Source organism: Podarcis tiliguerta, assembly GCF_965153285.1.
Source record: "Podarcis tiliguerta genome assembly, chromosome: 6".
Classification (NCBI taxonomy): Eukaryota; Metazoa; Chordata; class Lepidosauria; order Squamata; family Lacertidae; genus Podarcis; species Podarcis tiliguerta.
The window spans coordinates 54,616,536-54,635,988 of NC_139539.1; the positions used below are offsets into that span (position 1 = coordinate 54,616,536).

Here is a 19,453-nt window from a genome sequence, read left to right on the forward strand (position 1 = left end):
TGAGGTACTTAAATAGCTTAGTAATCATACTAGTTTAAAAAGGAATGTAGTGCAGAACTTGTAACATAATGCTAATAGCTTAATTACTTGGTTTTTTAATACCTCTAAGACTTGAGTATATTTAACTTCGTTTTCATTGGAAATAATGCAAATGCTCACTGAAATACATAAAATGTAAATGAGTTAACTAACATTTAAAACTGAATGAAGTTTGTAGCATTTTATGTCATTTACATGCATGTGATAGATAGCTATGATAGAAGCACTGCACGTATTTCACTAGAGGTCACATTATTGTGGAAACAGATGCAGGGAAGTGAAAGAGTGACAGTTTGGATTCTGTTAGGAATCTTCTGTTCCTTAAATACTTTTTGTTAAAGTATGTGTCTTCTAAAATTGCTTCTCTTAAAAGTGAAGGTTGCTTAGCATTTAAAACACCTACGCTATAGCTTTTAAATTGTGAGAATTGAAGAAATAATGAATTTCTGTTTGTCTGCTTGTCATTTGCAATCATAAAACCTAGAAATTTTAAACACCCCCATGTAATTCCTAACAAGGGATCTTGACATAGTGAATTATAGATTTACATGTATCAGTTTATGTGCTTGATGTTCTGTCCAAAGTGTGCCTTTCTAGTTGGCAATAACTTTTTAAGCCTTATATCCATTTTGGAAGGGACGTAGGTGGCGCTGTGGTCTAAACCACTGAGCCTCTTGGGCTTGCCGATCAGAAGGTCAGCGGTTCAAATCCCCACGATGGGGTGAGCTCCCGTTGTTTGGTCCCAGCTCCTGCCAATCTAGCAGTTCAAAAGCACACCCAAAGTGCAAGTATTATCTACTTATAAATAGGTACCGCTCTGCGGGAAGGTAAACAGCGTTTCTGTGTGCTCTGGTTTCGGTGTTCCGTTGTGACAGAAGGGGCTTAGTCATGTTGGCCACATGACCTGGAAAAACTGTCTGTGGACAAATGCCGGCTCCCTCGGCCTTTAAAGCGAGATGAGCCAATCTAGCAGTTCAAAAGCACAAACCCCAGAATTGTCTGCGACTGGACTTAAGTGTCAGGGGTCCTTTACCTTTACCTTTTTATGCATTTTGGAGGAGGATAAGAGAGGCTGTTTAAATGAAGTAGATGAAAAAGCAGAGGTGTGGAAATACCCTTTCTTCTTGATTCATCTGTGGTCACAATCCAGTGTAGATTTTCAGCACAGTCTTGTGTGTGTTTATCCTGGGGATATGATCTATTGAACACTGCGGGACTTATTTCAGAGTAAACACGTATAGGCTTGAACAATTGAGCTGCTCTGGATTGTTGCTTCTATTTCTATTATTTGAGAATTCATTTGTAAGGCCTGGTTTTACAAGGAAACTTTAGTTGGAAGAGTATTGGATGCTTCACCTTAGTAACAATTTTGCTGTGATGTGGCTTACGTAGCAAAATAGTTAACCTCACAAGAACATAATATTTAGGCTTTAGAATAGTGCTAGGAGAGCCCTAGTCCTCGCAGTGAGTTAATCATTTCACTATGCTGACATACATCTGTAGGAATAATATAATGTTCTAGCCTTTTTCATTCTTTAAAGTGTATCTAGGCAGGTTATTCCATGGTTTTGAAATTTGCCCAGTTCAATCTTGCAGCTAATGAGGTGCTGTTCTGTGTGTTCTGTAAATATGTTCAAATGCATTTCTGTTACATAGGGTGTGGATCCTGGATTTGTTCCCAGTGTCCAAGATTTTGATAAAAAACTTACAGAAGCTGATGCTTATCTACAAATTTTGATAGACCAATTGAAGGTATGTTGAACTTGCTGTTGTAACCAGACTTTACAATAATCTAGTAAATATGCACTTTGATTTCTCCCTGACTTCCATGGTATAAATGGGTTATGAAAGATTGTCTTCATTGAAGCTCATTGATCCATGTTTTCATTAAGTAGTTAGATGGGTTTCAGAAATTTAACAGCAGTTCCTGCTAAAAGACTATATCTCTAGGGCAGGCATGTCCAAAGTCCATTTGGGGGGCATAATCCGGCCTGCCAGTTGGTTTAATCCGGCTCCTGTGGTAGTTTATTTCCTGGGGTAAAATCCTAACTAAACTAAAAAACCCTCAACAACTTCAATCCTTAAAAAAGGTTGACAAGTTTGGTCGGCCCTCACAGCCCTTCACTTCATAAAATCTGGCCCTCTTTGAAAAAAGTTTGAACACCACTGGCTAGGGAGTCTGGATGAAGATTTCAGTATTCAAGTTCTTCATTCCTAACCTGTTCCTTAGAACAGTGAAATTAAGCTAGGAGCAATAAGTAGCTTGAATACAATCTAATTTGTATCGTGCAGTCTTTAAATTGTAGAATACTGAATTAAAACTAAAAATCAGGCAAAACCTAAAATTTCCCAGTCATCTATGACACAGGTCAACTGTAGAGACTTGGATCATAAGGATACTTGAATTTTTTTCTGTTTTTTGGGTTGTTTTTTTTTAACTGTTTTAAAACAGTAGTTCCTGTACTGTTTATTATATATATTGGGAGAGAGAGAGTAAATGTTGCCCTTGTGATTTATCCTAGATATGTTTAACATATTTAATATTTGAAATGGGGTAAGCATTTGAGAAGTAAAAATATGTGCAAGAGAGGTTCTGTTTTGCATGCCTTGAAGGCTTTAAAGCTTATTCAGTCATTTACAGAGTGGTGGCTAGCCTGTAACCTTCTAGATGTTGTTGGATTCCAACTGGCACCATCCCTGATCATTGGCCATGCTGGCTGGAACTGAAGGGAATTATCATTGAACTCCATCTGGAGGGACACAGAGTCTCCATCTCTGCTTTACATGCAGCACATTATTTTGTGTTGTAAAGAAACTGTCTAAAGATCTTTAGCTCAGACATTATATTGACTGGAAACAGATAATTAAGGAGACAGAAGCAACAGAACGCAGAACAATTCTAAGCACTTTCTTTGGCTTTTTAAAAATGTAATTCTGTAATCATAAAGAAGCCCTCATCCCCTCCAAATAGTTTCATGTTTGGGGTAAAGACAAAACATCTTTCCTGACTTAGTAGGTGATATCGATTATTATTTTTGTGTGAAATACTGATGATTAAGACCACTAGTAATTTAGACATGTTTCTGGTAAGATGGAACCAAATGATCAGCAGACACTGGATGTTTTTAAAATAAATAAATAAATTGCTATCCTGTTTGCATTTTAAAAGCTTTACTAACAATGTTTGATACTGTGTGCCTTTTTCTTTTTAGCTCTTTGATGAAAAGCTTCAGAACTGCAAAGATGACGAACAGAGAAAAGCAAGTATACTTTTTATATAGATGTTGAGTCTTCCTCTCCCTGAAGTTCACTTTTCAGCCTTCCTGTAATTGACTAAAATGCAATTTAAGCACTACTTTTATATACAGCTGATAACTTTATAGATTTTTATTTTTTTTAGTTGTTGGGACGGAAAACGCTTGTAATAATAATTGCTAACAGTTCTTCAATTGTTCCATTACAGTGGAATATAATTAAAAAGATGAAAACAAGCTTGGAGAGCCATAGAAAAGGTTTTATCCTTTTATTTCAATAAGTTTCATGCTGCAGTTGTTTTAAATATTTTTTCTCTGTGAGCTTCCTGGAGAAGTCAGTTATTGGAAGTTCAGTTAGCAATGCCTTGTGCCCCACTCACTTTTCATGAACTATTGTACCATTAGCATAGTTCATAGGGCTCAATGAAATAAGTAATGCAAGGATGAAATAAGGAGCATAAGATGACAAGGCGTCTGACTGTTAACCAGAAGGTTGGTGGTTGCAGTGGGTTTGACTAGATGCCCCTTGGGGTCCCTTCCAGCTCTACATTTCTATGTTTCTACACATGTCAGGTAAAATTATATATCCAATTCAAATAAAAGTTAAGTTCACGCTTTAGTCAATTACTGAGAAGTAATTGGGCTTCTCTTTGCAATAACTTCCAGCACTGTTAGAATGATTTTAAACCAACTAGCCATGTGGCTGGCTTTTTGTGTTCTAGAACAGGGTAATTTGCTAACTGTACTTCATATTTTAGATTGTAATCTAGCACTTGGCACTGTCTTATCATTATACAATCTTGCCGCTGGGGTGTGACCTTGTACTTGTTTGGCCTCTAGTCTTAATTTGTTGTAATGGCAGATTAGTGTTGCAACGGATGAGCTGTTTTCTTCCTGATTTGTTGTGGCATTCAGTATTTTAAAGCTGCTTCCTCTCATGCAGAAGGAAGAGGTTCCAGTTACACTCACCCCAAAGTATTTCTTAAAAATCTGCATGATATTGTTGTTGTTGTTGTTGTTGTTGTTGTTGTTGTTGTTGTTGTTGTTGTTGTTGTTGTTGTTATTTACCCTGCCCCTCTGGGTTGCCCCAGCCATTCCAGGCAGCTAACAACTTCAGTAATGCTAGACATTTTCTAATTAAGCAATAAGGTAGTTCTTTCCCCTGACTCAAGACAACTAGCAGCTGCTTCCTGTAGAAATGTAGTTTAAGGAAATGTTACTGGAAACCATTACATCACTTCTCTTTTCCTTTTAATCTTTATGGAAAGCTGTGTCAAAACTGTCACATCTATAGACCCTGTAGAAAAATAGATGCCACAACAGGACAACACATAACGCTATGCCAAACAATGACATAGAGCGAACATGCAGGTTCCTAGAGGGGATCACAGCTGCTGCACTCCTACCCTAGTACTCCTCCTCCTGCTGCACTACCCAGAGCTAAATCATGATTTGGATTACTGTGTCACTTATAGTTTATCTTTCTTCAGACAAACCTGAGCTTTGACCAAAGTTTGTTTTTGGTCTACATAAACAGGGAAAAGGCAGACTTGAGTCTTCACTGTATTGGACAAGTGTGTGGCAGTTTGGAACAACCTATGACAATTAACAATATGAAGATGAATCACCGCTGTCTGAACAATTCTGTACTTGCATGATTTCACACACAAGTATAGGAATACAGTGTCTGAACTGATTCAAATGCAAATATATCACTTTCAGTTGGGATAAATATGGAATGAAGATTAAATTTTCTGGATGAACATGTTTCAGTTGAAGCCGCCTTGTACAGTGCTTGCTTTCAAGCTTTCTCTTTAGACTATTTATCTGCAGGGTGGGATGGGAATGTAAACCAAGCATTAATAATCTTTGGTTGTTCAGCAGGGCACGGTTTAACAGTGCATCATGCTAGAAAAAGCACTACCCTTACAATTTGCACAACACACCCTTTGCTTAAAGGCGTCTTCTAGTGCTGTTGGGCAACCCTTTTCTAAAGCAAATTGCATTCCTGGTACTCTTTTAATTATCTAGAAATGGTTGCAAAGTGGTCACAGTGTAATAATGGAATATGTCTGCTTTGATTGCAGTAAGGATCCTGCTGTTTTCATTCAGCAGGATCCCGGGTGCAAAAGGCAGCGAAGACATTTTCCCTCAATCTTGGAGAGCAGTTGGAGTAGACAATACTTAGTCCACATAGCTCTGTACAGTGCTGCTTCATATATTAAGCTTATATTTTATGTGAATGTTTTAAATAAACAATAACTAACAAGAAGCAAACTTGAAGATGAGTAACTTCACATTGCTAAAGACCTTGCTTTTCTTTTCCTTTCCTCCAGAAGATTGAAGACCTCAAAGAAACAACCAGTGTAAGTATGTGTTTAATCATTACATATTTTAAAGCAACTTAAGGGCTTGGCTTGGATCTGTGTTAAATTCTCTTTAGCTACTTCCTCTGCTGACAGGCACTTAGAATGGAATGGTGGGAGATCAGTTGCCCCCCCCTCCCAAGTGGCCTGCTGGCAAATGCAGAGAACCTGCTTCTTCTTATGCCACCTGATTAGAGGAGGGGGAATGGATTGTACCATATGTTCAGGAGGGAGGGGTCATCCTCTCACTTCTGTGGTCCAAATTATCTTCATATTTGTCTTTTGATGGAAATGAAGATTGAGATTGTGCCCTACAATTATGTTCCGTGTTTATATTAAATAGAAAATACAGTAGTGTTTTAGAATATTTTTATGCTTGATGGTAACCTGCTTAACAGTCAGGTCTTTGAAAGCATGACACAAAATAACTTGACACATTTACTAGTCCTGTTGCTTTTTGGAGTATATATTTTATTGTATTTTCATAACTTAATGATAAAATCTGAGCAACAAAAGCAGCTCTAATCTTTCTGATGTGAAGGTATTGCTTAGGTATTGTCAACCTGGTGCCCTCCAGATATTTTGAGCTACAGCTCCCATTGTCCCAGGGGATTGGGACCAGTGAAAGCTTTTGTCCAAAACCTTTGTAGGGCACCGGTGGCTAGGCCAGTTTAGACAATATCTTGCTTGCGCAATAACCTGCAGGATGTCAGTTAACTTTAAAGTTAACTGCCCTTAGAACAAGAAGTAGCTTCTTTCACCCATCAAATGTTCTTTCCTTGTGTGGCTTTAGCTGTATAAATTGGGGAAATAATCATCCATTAAAACTATTAGCAAAATAGTTACTGATTTTCTCCACCCTGTTCACTCATTCAAGTGCAGAAATGTTATCATAAATGAATTCTTACAAGATATCTCTGGCAAATAAGTACTAAACTGATAATGAACATGCTAACCAAAGGAAGTACTTTGCTTCCTTAACACTCTATTCTAAGCAGTAAAAGTTTTGTAGAAATACTAACATGTTTATTTTTGCCCTCCTTAGAGCATGGTTGAATCAATAAAACACTGCATTGTGTTGCTGCAGATTGCTAAAGTAAGTATCTCTGTTGGAAAATACAATAAAAAGTGTTTGCAGTATAATGTTGTTTTCTGGAAGAAATTGTTCTGTGCTATTATATTGTAGAGGCATTGAACCATCAAAGTTAATAAGAATTGGAAGGTATAGATATATGTACATTTATATGACTTGATTATTTCCCCTCCTGTTGCATTCTGTAGGTAGATTGATAAATACTGTAAGTAGATTGCCAGGGGTATATGAATGTACATTGTATAAGTTATACAATGCGTAAAATAGCATACTCAGTGCTGTGCCATTCTTCCTATTAAAGTGGTGATTATACTGACCGATTGATCCTGACAAAGTGGTATTTACCATAATCTCAAATGTTGTGACTGTGCTCTTCATGCTTTGTTTGAGCATACATAAAATCAGATTCTTTATGTCAGTGCCTACATTGGTTTGATTACTTTTGGTGTTTTAAACATTCACAAGCAACTATTTCATATAAGCCCCCATGTTGGAAGTATGGTGAAACAAATGTTTAAAAAAGCGCTCTGCTAGGTTGTACATGAACAGTATAAATAACAGAATTATAGTCTATTAAAGATTGATCTTGAAATTTGATGGTGCTTGTGCCTTCAAAAACTCATCTTGAATATCAGTGTCTGATAATTGAGTTAAAACATGTTCCTCCTTTAACAATGGGCCTTGGATAGAGAATTGATAAAATGGAGAAATTGTTGGCATGAAAAGATATTACATATGTATGGTTAAAGCCCTTACTCACCAAGTGGGTTTGCATGTACTAATCTACTCTAAAATTTTGGATTTATTCTCTAATCTTAATAGGCCTAATAATTCCTAACCTATAGCCTGAAGTTCCTGCCATATCAGAAGTGAAAATCCCGCTAAGTTTTTCTGGGCATCTTAAAATCCTAATCTTAAACTGGATTATGGAACTTTTATACATGATCAAAGAAGGTGAGCCCCAGTAAGCTTGTGCTGTAGTACAACATTGTAACAGGTTTCTCCAAAGAGTATATAGCTTCCATTAATAATGGACTAACAAGGTGGAGAAGAGGGTGAGAGTTGCTTGTGGTGCAAGGATACTTTTTGCTCATTTTCTTCTGTGAAAACATGGAAGATATGCTGCATGCCTCACTGCTGAAGAGGGAATGTACCATCTGCAAAACTGAAGATAAGCATAAATACAACAAAGTTTCTGGAGTAACAAAAGAATGTACAAGTGTTGCTAGCACTTAAAAACTTCATGAATAGCCTGGAAGAAATCTTTGTCATATGCCGCTATCCGGTGAATCTTTGTGGCATGAACACAACCACATTCTACACTGCACACAACTTAAAATATTCCTGCATTGCAAGGGGTTGGACTGAATGACCCTTGCGGGCCCTTCCAACTCCACCATTCTATGATTTTATACTCTAAAATTTTATTTTGGTGAAGAAACAAAACACCTTCAGTGCTGTTTGTTGTCCATATGTCTCTGGCCAAGCGTGCCAATTTACTAAAGAAGTCAATGACGGGGAAGTCATTGCTGGTCAGGGTAGGCAGTTCTGGGTCAGATAAACTGTTGATCTACCTTGGAATAAGTTGGATTTATAAACATACTGTTCAGAATTTTGAATGGGCAGTTGCACAAGATTGTAAAATGCATCTATTAATAATGTATCTGATGCTTAGGCTTTTCTCCTTTGATGTCCAAATTTCCCCATTCCCATGCCAGTTAAGAAAGCTTCCATAGAAAGTGCAAAAGGAAAGATGGGAAAAGAGAATGAGTCATTCATCCACAAAAGAGACCTTTGCTGCTGCTCTCTCTCTCTCTCTCTCTCCATAACCCATTTGTTATAATGTTTAGTGCACCCTTATCCCAGTTTTGTTCTTGGAACATACCTTGCCTTGAAAACCTAAGGCAGACAATACTGAAGGCTTCTGATCTGGCAAAATTTTGGGAGGCTTCTTTTGCTAATTCTGTCTTTCCCTTTAACCCCAATCCAGTGTCCCACATCATTCTGAGGGTTCTGGGGGCTGCAGCAGAAGGGGAGAATTGGCAGAAGTTGTTCCCTTACCACCAACAGTAGGAGCACCCCCTGAGTGAAACGCCACTCGAGATACTCCTGCCTGCAGCCGTAAAGTTTGGATCCAGCCCAATATCTCAGACTCCAATGCATTAAGATAGGGATAGGGAACTTTTTGCAGCTTGTGTCACATTCCCTAATAAGCCTGCTTCCATGAGATGCATACCAGTGGTGAGCAAGATCAGAGCTGAAAGTAGGTATGAGGAGAGGCAAATGTGAGTAGAGACACTCACCTTTTATAGGCCACCTAGCCACACGATAGGCAAAGGTTTCTATATATGCATCCCTCCACTTCCAGTCAGATGAGCGAGAGGCAATATCCCAATTCAAGGACTCTGTTGAGGCTGTGGAGCAATGCCGGTGAATTGTATGGAAAGGGGGCATTGCATGGTTAGAGTCCCATAAAGAGATGGCGTTCCTACTAACATAGAATTGTTCATAACTCCCTGTCAGCCTTATGTCTTCTCAATCCATTTATAATATTTTAAAACCATCAAGATAAAAACTGATGTTTGAGGCCCTCATCTAGTCCCTCCTAGCTCTAAAAATAGTGCCATGCTTTGAGCAGCATTTACTTGAAAGAATTAGGAATTCAGCTCCTGCAAACCCACAATAGGTTCCATGGGAAATGTGCAAGAGAAATCAAAGTAGCTAGGTTTTTTTCTGACTCAAGTTATAGGACCTTGGGTGACTTGGAATAATGGACTTTGTATGATTATGCTTTAGGTTGAGAAAACATAAAGCTACCTTCGTTTTTGTAGCAGCTTTATTTTAGCAAAATGCAAGCCTTTTATTGTCCCTGGTCCACAAAAGAAGAGCATAGAGCATGATCACTGTGCATTTAATATATGTGTGTGCATGTTTCAATGAATATTTGGGATTAGTGTAATCGCCTTTGTCATTACATGATTATGCATTGGATCTTGTTTCCATTCTGTGGATTCTACAATGGATAATTGGCTGTACTCCACCACGGAGTTTGTATATTATTTTAATGACTTTAATTAATTAAGTTTTCAACATTAAAAATTACATATATTCTTTTAGAATAATCTGATTAGGAACTCTCATCTCTCAAGTATATGCATATGCCACAGATTAGGAGATATGATAGCCATCTGCAATTATCTTAAGGGCTGTCACATGGAAGAGGGAGCCTGCTTTTTTTCTCCTGCTCTGGAGGATAGGACTCAAGTTGCAAGGAAGGAGGTTCCAGCTCCTGGAACCAGTTGCAAGGAAGGAGGCTCTTACTGTCTTACTTTCTGACAGTAAGAGTTGTTCAGCATTGGAACAGACTCCCACTAGAGGTGGTGGACACTCTTTCCTTGGAGGTTTTTAAACACAGGTTGGATGGGCATCTGTCATGGATGCTTTAGCTGAAATCCCTGCATTGCAGGGGATTGAACTAGATGGCCCGTGGGGTCCCTTCCAATTCTATGATTCCGTGTTTAAGTATTAAATAAAATACTAATATTCATCATTTAATTACAGTCCCAATAAAGTTGTTAATGCATGTTATGATTGGTTCCCAGCATTCTTCTGTTACCGTATAGTCTTCAGTATGGCTTTTGATATACTGGCAGTTTTATTCAACATCACCTCCATTGTTTAGAGCTGTTTCTGTATCCAGCTCTGTCCCTGGAGGCCCAGGTATCATCAGTGGCTAGAAGAGTCTTTTACCAGCTGTGACTGGTGCTACAGCTATGGCTGTTCCTGGACCACGAGAGCTTGACCACGGTAGTTCAGCCACTGGTGACTTCCAAGATTGGATGACTGCAGTACACTCTGTGTGGGGTTTCCCTTGTGCTTAATCCAAAAGCCTACAGTTCGTGAGGAATGTTGCAACACGGTTGCTGCCAGGAGTGAGACCTCAGCCTGTAACATCTCTACTCAGAGATCTGCACTGGCTGCCGGTTTGCTACCAGGCCAAGTTCAAGGTGTTACTGTTAGTCTGTAAAGCCTTTAGCAGCTTGGTACCACTTTACTTGCAACTTCATCTTGCCCCATGTGTGCCCACTCAGCTGCTTTGATCCCCAGAACTGGCACTGTTAAAGGTGCCACATAATATGCAATCTTCTAGTGTGGGAGCAGCTATACTTTGGGACTCACTGCCTAGTGACATCAGGCAAGTAGGTCCCTTCACTGTGCTCTTTTGGTACCTACTCAATGATGAAATTTCCAGCTGATATTTCTGATTGGCACTTCCTCAGTTAAACCATGTTCAATCCCTCCCCCAACCATGAAGCTTACCGTGTGACCTTTGGCCAGTGGTGCATACTCAGCCCAACAAGGTTCAGCCCATGAAACTAATACGGGGTGGGAAAAGACAACCTTGGACTCCACCTTGAGTTCATTGGAAGAAGGGCAGAATAATTTTGTTTTGTCGAGGAGAATCCTAGACTTCATAAAAGGAAAATCTGCTAAATGTTGGTGTACTCTGGTTAACTACGGATTACTTGTACTGTATAGGGAGATGCGGTTTGAATGTAAGATGAATGACAATTCATTCACAGCTAAGGTACAGCTGAGGAGTAGGGTGGAACCTTGCACCTGAAAGAAGGGAAAATACATGATCCTACAGCCTATACCTAATCCCTTAACCATTTTTGAAGGGTTGGCTAGCATTACACTTACTCTAGACCACAGAGATAAAACCTGTGAGGGGTTTATTTAACTGGTACTGAGGCATTTTGTCATGGCCAAATAAACCCTTCACTATTGTGCTTTTCTTTTAAGTGACTTGTAATTTTTTCCAGGTGATAGTTTCCAAAACATCAAGGAGCATGTCACAGAAATACCTTGCATGTCACAGAAATATCTTGCAAGTGTCTAAGCATTTGTGCAGGCCTCTTCATGATACTTGGTAATAAATAGAACTGGTAGATACATAGCAGCATGCCTCTTCAGTGTTATATTCACCTGACAGAAAGCGCTTTTCAGTATTGATATGTTAGCCTTTATTATCTTCAGATGATAGCAAACATAGCTAGCTATTGTAAGAAGATACCAATGGCTTATAAAGTGCAAGGTTTCTAATGGTTAATCGGTTTCTTTTCCTTCAGAGACATTTTGCTTTCAGAGCATCTAGTAAAAAATTCCGGAGAGAAACAATTATTCTCATATAAGCAAAGACATGGCATCTAGTAAAAAAATGATATGTTAATATTTGTAACATTTTTCCTTAAGGACCAAAGTAATGAGGAGAAGCACGCAGATGGACTTATAGTAAGTTTAAATATAATCTTTCAATCTCCCTTTATTTCGGCAGAACGTTAAAGCTGCAGTCATATGGCCACAGGGGCTTGAACTTCCATTCAATTTTGACATTCTTTTTCTTAGTCACATCTTCTGGTGTCTCCTCAATATGTTGTCACTTTCCTTATGCTTCAAAAATCACAATTAAGAATATTAAATTCCAGCTTCGCTTTTATCACCACTATTTCTTATTAATGAAGCAAATTTAAACCCACAATGGGGAAAAACTGGGATGATACCTTGGTCACTCTTCTTGTACCTGAAATGCACGTGCTTTCAGAATAACATTTCTTTATAATACTGCTTTTGAAATACATGCTAGAAGTTTCTGTCACATTGCTTTGTTGTATATACTTCATGTAACTTTACTTCTGTCTTCCATTTGTATACATTTTCCTGACTTCTGAGTGTTTGTAAATTGGTAGGAACTTAAATTGGCATTTTAGTTTAAACAAGAGCAGAACAGTTATGTGAAGTAGCTTGTTTTTCTTATTTTCTAGTTGACCCTAGATTTTAATAAATAGTTGGGACCTTTTTTCATGGCCCATTTCCCTCGTTGCTGAAACTTAAAAACACATTTTAAGACCCTTAGAACTACAGGAAACAAAGTAGTGCTGGACCCCATGAGACCAGAGTGTAACTGCAGTCTGGTAGGGTAAGTGTAGGTCTGTTTTTAAGAAAACCCTCATCATGCCATAAAGTTGGGAATATAAAGTACCTTCTATATACTGTATATGATATCACTAGTGAATCACAGGACAGTCACAGTGAGAATTCCCCTATAAATAAAGTTGGTGAACTAGCTTGCAAAGTTTAAGGATAGCCTCTTAACTGTATGAGTTCATATGCATTCATTAATGGTCTCAAAGGAGATTATGTCTTATAAATGTGGAAATTCAAAGCAAGTTCTTCCTTTCTGCTACAACAAGTTTGAAAATAAGATGTGGGTGCATAGCATCAAATCAATCGATTATAAATAACTTCTAAACACTACAGCATTCTGGGAGCAATGGAGAATGCAGTTTTAAGAGGAATAGTAATTACTCAGGAATGGCAGATCTGCAGTTAAGGAACTTGATTGCCAGAATTTCTTGTGATGAGCATAATAAACAAGGCCTTAGTCCTCTTGAGTTTCCAATTTAAACAGTACTGAGCTCCTACCAGTTCTCAAACTTACTTGTACTGTATTACAATTCAAAATATTTCCGGTCATGTTTATCTGTTTTTGCTTGAACCCTTAGATACACAATGTGTTAATCTTCTACTTTTCTAGTGTTTCAATTGGTGTTGCTTGTAGATTAATAGGAGGCTGGCTGTGAAGACTTTGCAGAGTTTATAATTAAATGAAAGCTTTTCAATCACATGGAACACAAGATGTTATTTCCTATAAGCTTGAAATCAACATAGCATAACACACACCTTTTAAAAATAACACTGAAGAGCTTGTAGAAAGGATTGAATGTCCTTAACATGAACAAGTTATTTCTAAAACATCAACATTGAATGGTCCAGTTTCATTTAGTTTACCTGGAGAAAACATTTGACTTGAAATCCCAGAAGCCTTAATTTATTTAAGCTATTTATAGATTGTTATCAGTATATCTCGAAGCAGTTTATATAAGAAAAAATCCAGGTACAATAAACACAACAACTTTAGAGAGAAGAAAATCCAAGTACTATATATAAATATACAGTACAGCATAGCATCCAAAGGTGTAACAATCATCAATATAAAATGCTGAAAAAGACTTGTTAAACTTTGCATCTGTAGGCTTAATTTAGCTATCTTTTCTGTTTGTACAGTTTTCCCTGGTACAATTTTCTATCTTGCAATATATTTAACAACTTGTAAGAGCCTTCCTCCTCTGACTTGGGGGAAGCAGCTCATGAAAAACCTTCAACCAAGAACCTCCCAATAAAGCTAGTTTGACACAACACTGTTATAACTATTAAATATGACCAGTAAAATACACAAAGATGCCTTGTGGTGAAATGTAGAAACGTGTTGATTATTGTTGTTCACTTAAGGTCTTCCTTTTTAGACAAGTGTACAAGATGCTTTCATAAAATAGTAGTATAATACAAAACATAGTTATAACCTAAAACTAAAGAACCCAGACGGCAGCAAAGTATGTGATAAAATTGCAGTTCTAAAAAGGTCTGCTAACTCCTACCTGAAAACAGACAGTCAGGAGGCCAAGCATTTTTCAGAGGCCTTTCCACATCCTGGGTGCTATGACTGAAAGGGCGCTCTCGCATGTATCCAACTTCATCTCAGACAGAATCAGAACCTGAGTGAGGCCCTCTAAAGTAGAGTGAGCGTCCTGTACAGGTTCATATTGGGAATAGGGAAACGACTTTCCTGAGAGATTCTGGTTCTAAACCATTTAGGGCTCTGAAGATAATAGGTTGCACATTGATTTGAAACTTGACGCAAATTGGTGAAGTTGGTAGAGGATAGGTGCAATGTGATCTAAAATGGACAGCTCCCATCAGAACCCTCACTGTTTCTGACCAATTGAAGCTCCCAATTATCTCAAAGGGCAGTGCTATGTAAAGCAAATTCCAATAATCTGACATGTAAGTTGAAAAGCTATAATGCTATTTGAGGAGTTCAACTCTATCCAGAACAAGCTGAATATCTGATCCGTTGTCCTTAAAACTCCAGCCAATAGTGCTTCTAACTTGTCTGAAATTACTTTCAGATGAGTATATTGTAATTTAAAATGCATTAAGAGTATCCATGTTTTAAAAACATACCGTGATATTTGCAGGGTTGAATTAGCTTGATTTTTTTCCAGTATGATAGCCTCCTAATTATCTACTATAGTTTTAATTTTGAAAACTTGTTTCCTGATTGTACGCATAGTAAAATGCATGATTCTTTAGTTCTGTAACAATCTGACTAGTCTTTTTCCCTCAAGTACAGATCCTCTGGTATACCAATATAATCATAATGTAATAAGGAACTGAGGTGAATGAAATTGAAATGCCTGAAAATGAATATTTTGGTGTCATCACTTCAGATGTCTGAAAGTCTGTCAACGTTCTCTGATAAATTATCACCAGGTTTTGATAATGTCTTTCAAAACCTTGACTAGATTTGACGACTATGGAATAAAAGCCTTTGCATTGACATTACGTAGTGTTTGGTACAAGGACTGAACACCATTCACAAATACTCTTCTGAGATTAACTAGAGATAGTATTTATTAGAGAGGGAGGAGAGGACCAAGATTTAACCTTCGCTATGGGGAAATATATTAGTAACTAACCATGCTCGTAATTATACCTAATGCCGTGGTAGTTAGATCACACCCATTCTCTCAACTGGCATGATTTTTGTGTTTGTAGAATTAATAATACTGACTTTTAAACACAACTCATTTTGACACTGAACAGTAAAGCATTATTCTCAAAGATCCATAAAAGTCTTTAGAATAGGAGTGGGCAAGCTGTGACCCTCCATATGTTGTTGACCTCAAACTTCCATCAGCCCTCACCATTGGCCGTGTTAGGCAGGATAGAGGGGAGTTGGAGTCCAACAACTGGAGGGCCACCACCATTTTAGAACAGCTTTAGAACAGTGAGGATCTGGGCAAAATATCAAGGAGATCATTCCAATATGTTGGAAGTAAGAGGCATTCATCTTTGACAGCAAACATTCATCTTTGACAGCAAATTGTATTGTATAAAGTCAGTTTCCAAACAACCTCAGTACATTTAAAATTAGAGTCAAATGCTATTTTATAATGGTTAAAAATGGCAATGAACAAAATAAGCTCTAACTAATTTCATTTACCGACAGCAATTTTGTCTTGTCCAGTATTTAGGGTGGTATCCAATACTGTTCATCAACTGATGAAAGGAATCCATTCACAGAATAGGAGAGAAAGGCAACATTTGGAGATTCTCTATCCACCCATGTTGCCTCTAAATCTGCTCTGGAGGCCTCCCCCCCCCCCAATCGCCCAGAGCAGATTTGGAAGGGAGGGAGATTGCTGAAGATTGTCTCGCTTCTCATTCCACTGGCAGATTCCATCCATCAGTAGATTGATTGTATTAGATGCCCTCCTTTACTGTTGCTTAAATTTATTGTGCTGCATAGATTTAAAGCTGTTCCATATCTAGTTCTTCCTCCACAGGAAGCTAATTCCAAAGTTTAGCCATTGTTGCCATTTTAAAAGCAGGAAGAGATTACTTGCTGCAAGAAACATTTCTTGCCCCTGAAGTTACCGTATTTCTCAAGTTTTGAGTTGTTCCCATATATTATCACAACAGTCCTTCAATGTGTGTGCAGAAAGCCAGATAACACTTGCTAATCATTTGCAAAGGAAAAACTTACCTGCTTGTACTACCCTCAAATGCTTCCCTTCTCTTCATATCTTCAAGAACTCCTCATTATTTTTGTTGCTGTCCTACTTTTCCAGAAAGAAGCTCATGTTCGGTTTAGTCTGTGTCTAATCTTCTGAGTTACTGTTTTTCTAGGTTTATCTTTCTTTGATATGAAATCTTGTACAATATCTGGATTTAAATGGATCTTATCAGATTGGGTTGTCTGCTGAGTTTTCAGGTTGCTGACTGCTCTAGCCTTACCTTGTTTTATTTCTGACCGTGTGCTCTGCAAATGGCAGGATTGTTTTAGGTTTAGTTTTTAAATATCAGTAAAGGTGATTTCAGTTGTATTTAACCCACACATTTAGAACTCTGCTGACAAGAGTTTGAACAAAATGAAAAGTCAGCTGTTTCCCAAAGACGTCACTTGCAGTTTGTTTAGTATGGTGGATCTTTGCATGCCTTCACTTGTACCACATAACATGTGACCAGAGCCGCACATCTGTACACATCATATACCCAACTGCTTTCATTTTTCTATTCTTTGAAGCAGATCTATCCTAGTAGATGTTACATGTATAATGAGGGCACGCACATATGATAGGATTGCCATATTTCAAAAAGTGAAAATCCAGACAAAAAAGTTATTAAGCTTTTTTTTGTTTTTGTTGAAGTTGCGTTCTTCTCCCCCACCTCCAATTCTAAATAAACAGAGAGGCTTCGAGCTCTTTTTAATGAAATTTTCCAAAATCTCCCATTTCCAACATGGGCTGCCATATGTCTGGATTTTCCCAGACATTCCAGCAATTTCTGCCCGGGCGCTGTTTAATAGGGCCAAATACCAGCGATGTCTGGTAAATTCCGGATGTGTGGCAACCCTAACATATGAATACCTAGCCCACCATATACTGGAAATTTTCAGTTTCATCAATTTTTCAACTTGCTGAAAGTTTTATAGTCTTTTCCCCTTTAAAATAGTGACAGTTGATACATTCTGTTAATTTCCTGTCCTGATCAAAGTGACATCAGTCCTGCATCAGAATCTGGCAAGTGTGGTAGTGTGCGAAGAGGTCTTAAGGGGTATTATTAAAGGGACAATTGCTTTTCTGAAAAAGAAAATTGAAGGTGGAAAGATAAACGGAACTGTGTCTCAACGTAGAATGAACTAGTGTGAAACAAGATCAGACAATGTATTATGCTTTCCCCTCAAACTGCAAAGGAGCAGAATGAAATCTCTGAGTCACAAAACATATTCATAGTGACTCCTGTTCAAGATTCTTGACAAATTCTTATGGCACATGTTCAGTAGTACTTCTGGAATTGTTGAGTATCTTCTCTGAAAGCAGGAGTAAACCACAATCTCTAGATCGTCTGTCATCTCTTAGGGTTGCTATCACATCAGTACGTTAAAAATTAAAGCTGGGACTCCTGGGTTTTATGATAGAGTATTTATATTTACACTTAACTAAATTCACTTTCAACTTGCTACTACTATTCTGTACAGACCACTAATGCTTGGAGAACATTTGCTGTACTTCTGTCACTTTGCATTTCTCTCAGGAATTTGCTATTGCATTAATAAAGTTCCTGCACGGAGCACACACCGCTGTGGTTCTCAAAAAAGGTTTAATTTGTTTTTTGTGTCGTAGAGCACTATTAATCCTGTTGATGCAATATATCAACCTAGTCTATTGGAATCTTCAGTGATCAGCGCAATGCCTACCCAAACTGTCTTACCTTCAGGTATAGTATTTGTAAACTACTTGTGGAAATGTTTGTTTCTGAAACTTATGAAAATGTAATGTTTAGTATTAATAGTAGATACCCTGTTTCAGCTCAAATGTGATTTATTTTATATGCACTTTCTCCCACTCCCCCCACATCCCTTTATTTCTTACATACACGCATTAAAATGTTAGGCTGTTGCCACACCAATTCCAGCATGATGAACAGCATGCAGACAGGCTAGCAGTGTGGGTGGCAGGTGACCCAAGGAAGCTGTTTAATGAGGGAGGGGAGATGCTCCACGAAGCAGTTTGGCTAAGCACCACCCCTTTAAAAGAGGATGGGGCTTGGGGCAAGCAGTGAAGGGATAGTTGAAGTGTAAAGGGGGGGGAAGGTTTGGTCAGGTGTGCGGGAGGGGGAGTTGGCAGGTACGTGGGGTTGTTGAGTGGAGCTGGCAAGGATAACCACCCCAGTAGAATGCATATACAGTGGTACCTTGGTTCTCAAACTTAGTCCGACCCCCGAAACGGTTCAAAAACCAAGGCACGGCTTCCGATTGGCTGCAGGAGCTTCCTGCACTCAAATCGGAAGCCGTGTCAGACATTCGGCTTCTGAAAAATGTTAACAAACCAGAACACTCACTTCCGGGTTTGTGGCGTTCGGGAACCAAGGTACCACTGTATTCACTGAAAGTGGTTGCATAAAGGATGTAGCTTATAAGCTATTTGTGCTGTACTGTGCTGTTGCTTTGTAAATGAGCTAACTTTATTCTCTGTGCTGAAATATATTTGACTCTTTCCTCTTGTACTCAAATTAAATGATTTCTTTTTACAAGTGGTGTTTTTATAATCAGTTCACATAGTAGTGTGTTTGCATTCCCTATCTTCATTGCCTGTTCTTTGCATTAAAGATACTCAACTAAACTAGGAATGTGGAAGAGCAGTGAGCCTTCATCTTCCCACATGGAGAGTAGAACAGCAGAATACATTCTGTGCCTAGGATGATGCCATGAATACGTCAGGATTTTTGCTTACACCATTTCACTTGTCACTTTGTAATAACTTTTAGAACCAACCCAGCTTTGCAAATCAGAGCAGCGACCTTCATCCTTGGCAGTTGGACCAGTTGTAGCATTAATTGGAAGTCACCAGACTCCAACACCAAATAGTACAGGTATAGCACAAATTCTTATCTTGTTTCAAAATACACTCTCACAGTTTGGTGGGAGTGGGGCTCCAGATGTTGCTGGAGTACAACTCCCATCCTTTCTGACCATTGGCCATTCTCTCTGGAACAGATGGGTGTTGTAGTACCGC

The 19,453-nt window shown here is 38.4% G+C and overlaps 1 protein-coding gene across 10 annotated transcripts in view; it reads left to right on the forward strand.

Moving 5' to 3' along the window:
- The window catches only part of OSBPL9 (oxysterol binding protein like 9), a 60,001-nt gene that overhangs the window by 30,401 nt on the left and 10,147 nt on the right, over positions 1–19,453 (forward strand). For 3 of the 10 annotated variants that reach the window (XM_083447917.1, XM_083447924.1, XM_083447921.1), the window contains 7 exons: positions 1,696–1,791; positions 3,252–3,299; positions 5,633–5,659; positions 6,705–6,755; positions 12,009–12,047; positions 18,062–18,155; positions 19,206–19,310. In XM_083447917.1, the coding sequence (XP_083304043.1) occupies positions 1,696–1,791; positions 3,252–3,299; positions 5,633–5,659; positions 6,705–6,755; positions 12,009–12,047; positions 18,062–18,155; positions 19,206–19,310 (460 nt within the window). Of the gene's footprint in view, positions 1–1,695; positions 1,792–3,251; positions 3,300–5,629; positions 5,660–6,704; positions 6,756–12,008; positions 12,048–18,061; positions 18,156–19,205; positions 19,311–19,453 lie in introns of all 10 variants that reach the window. The other 7 variants (XM_083447915.1, XM_083447923.1, XM_083447920.1 and 4 more) reach the window with 3 other exon arrangements.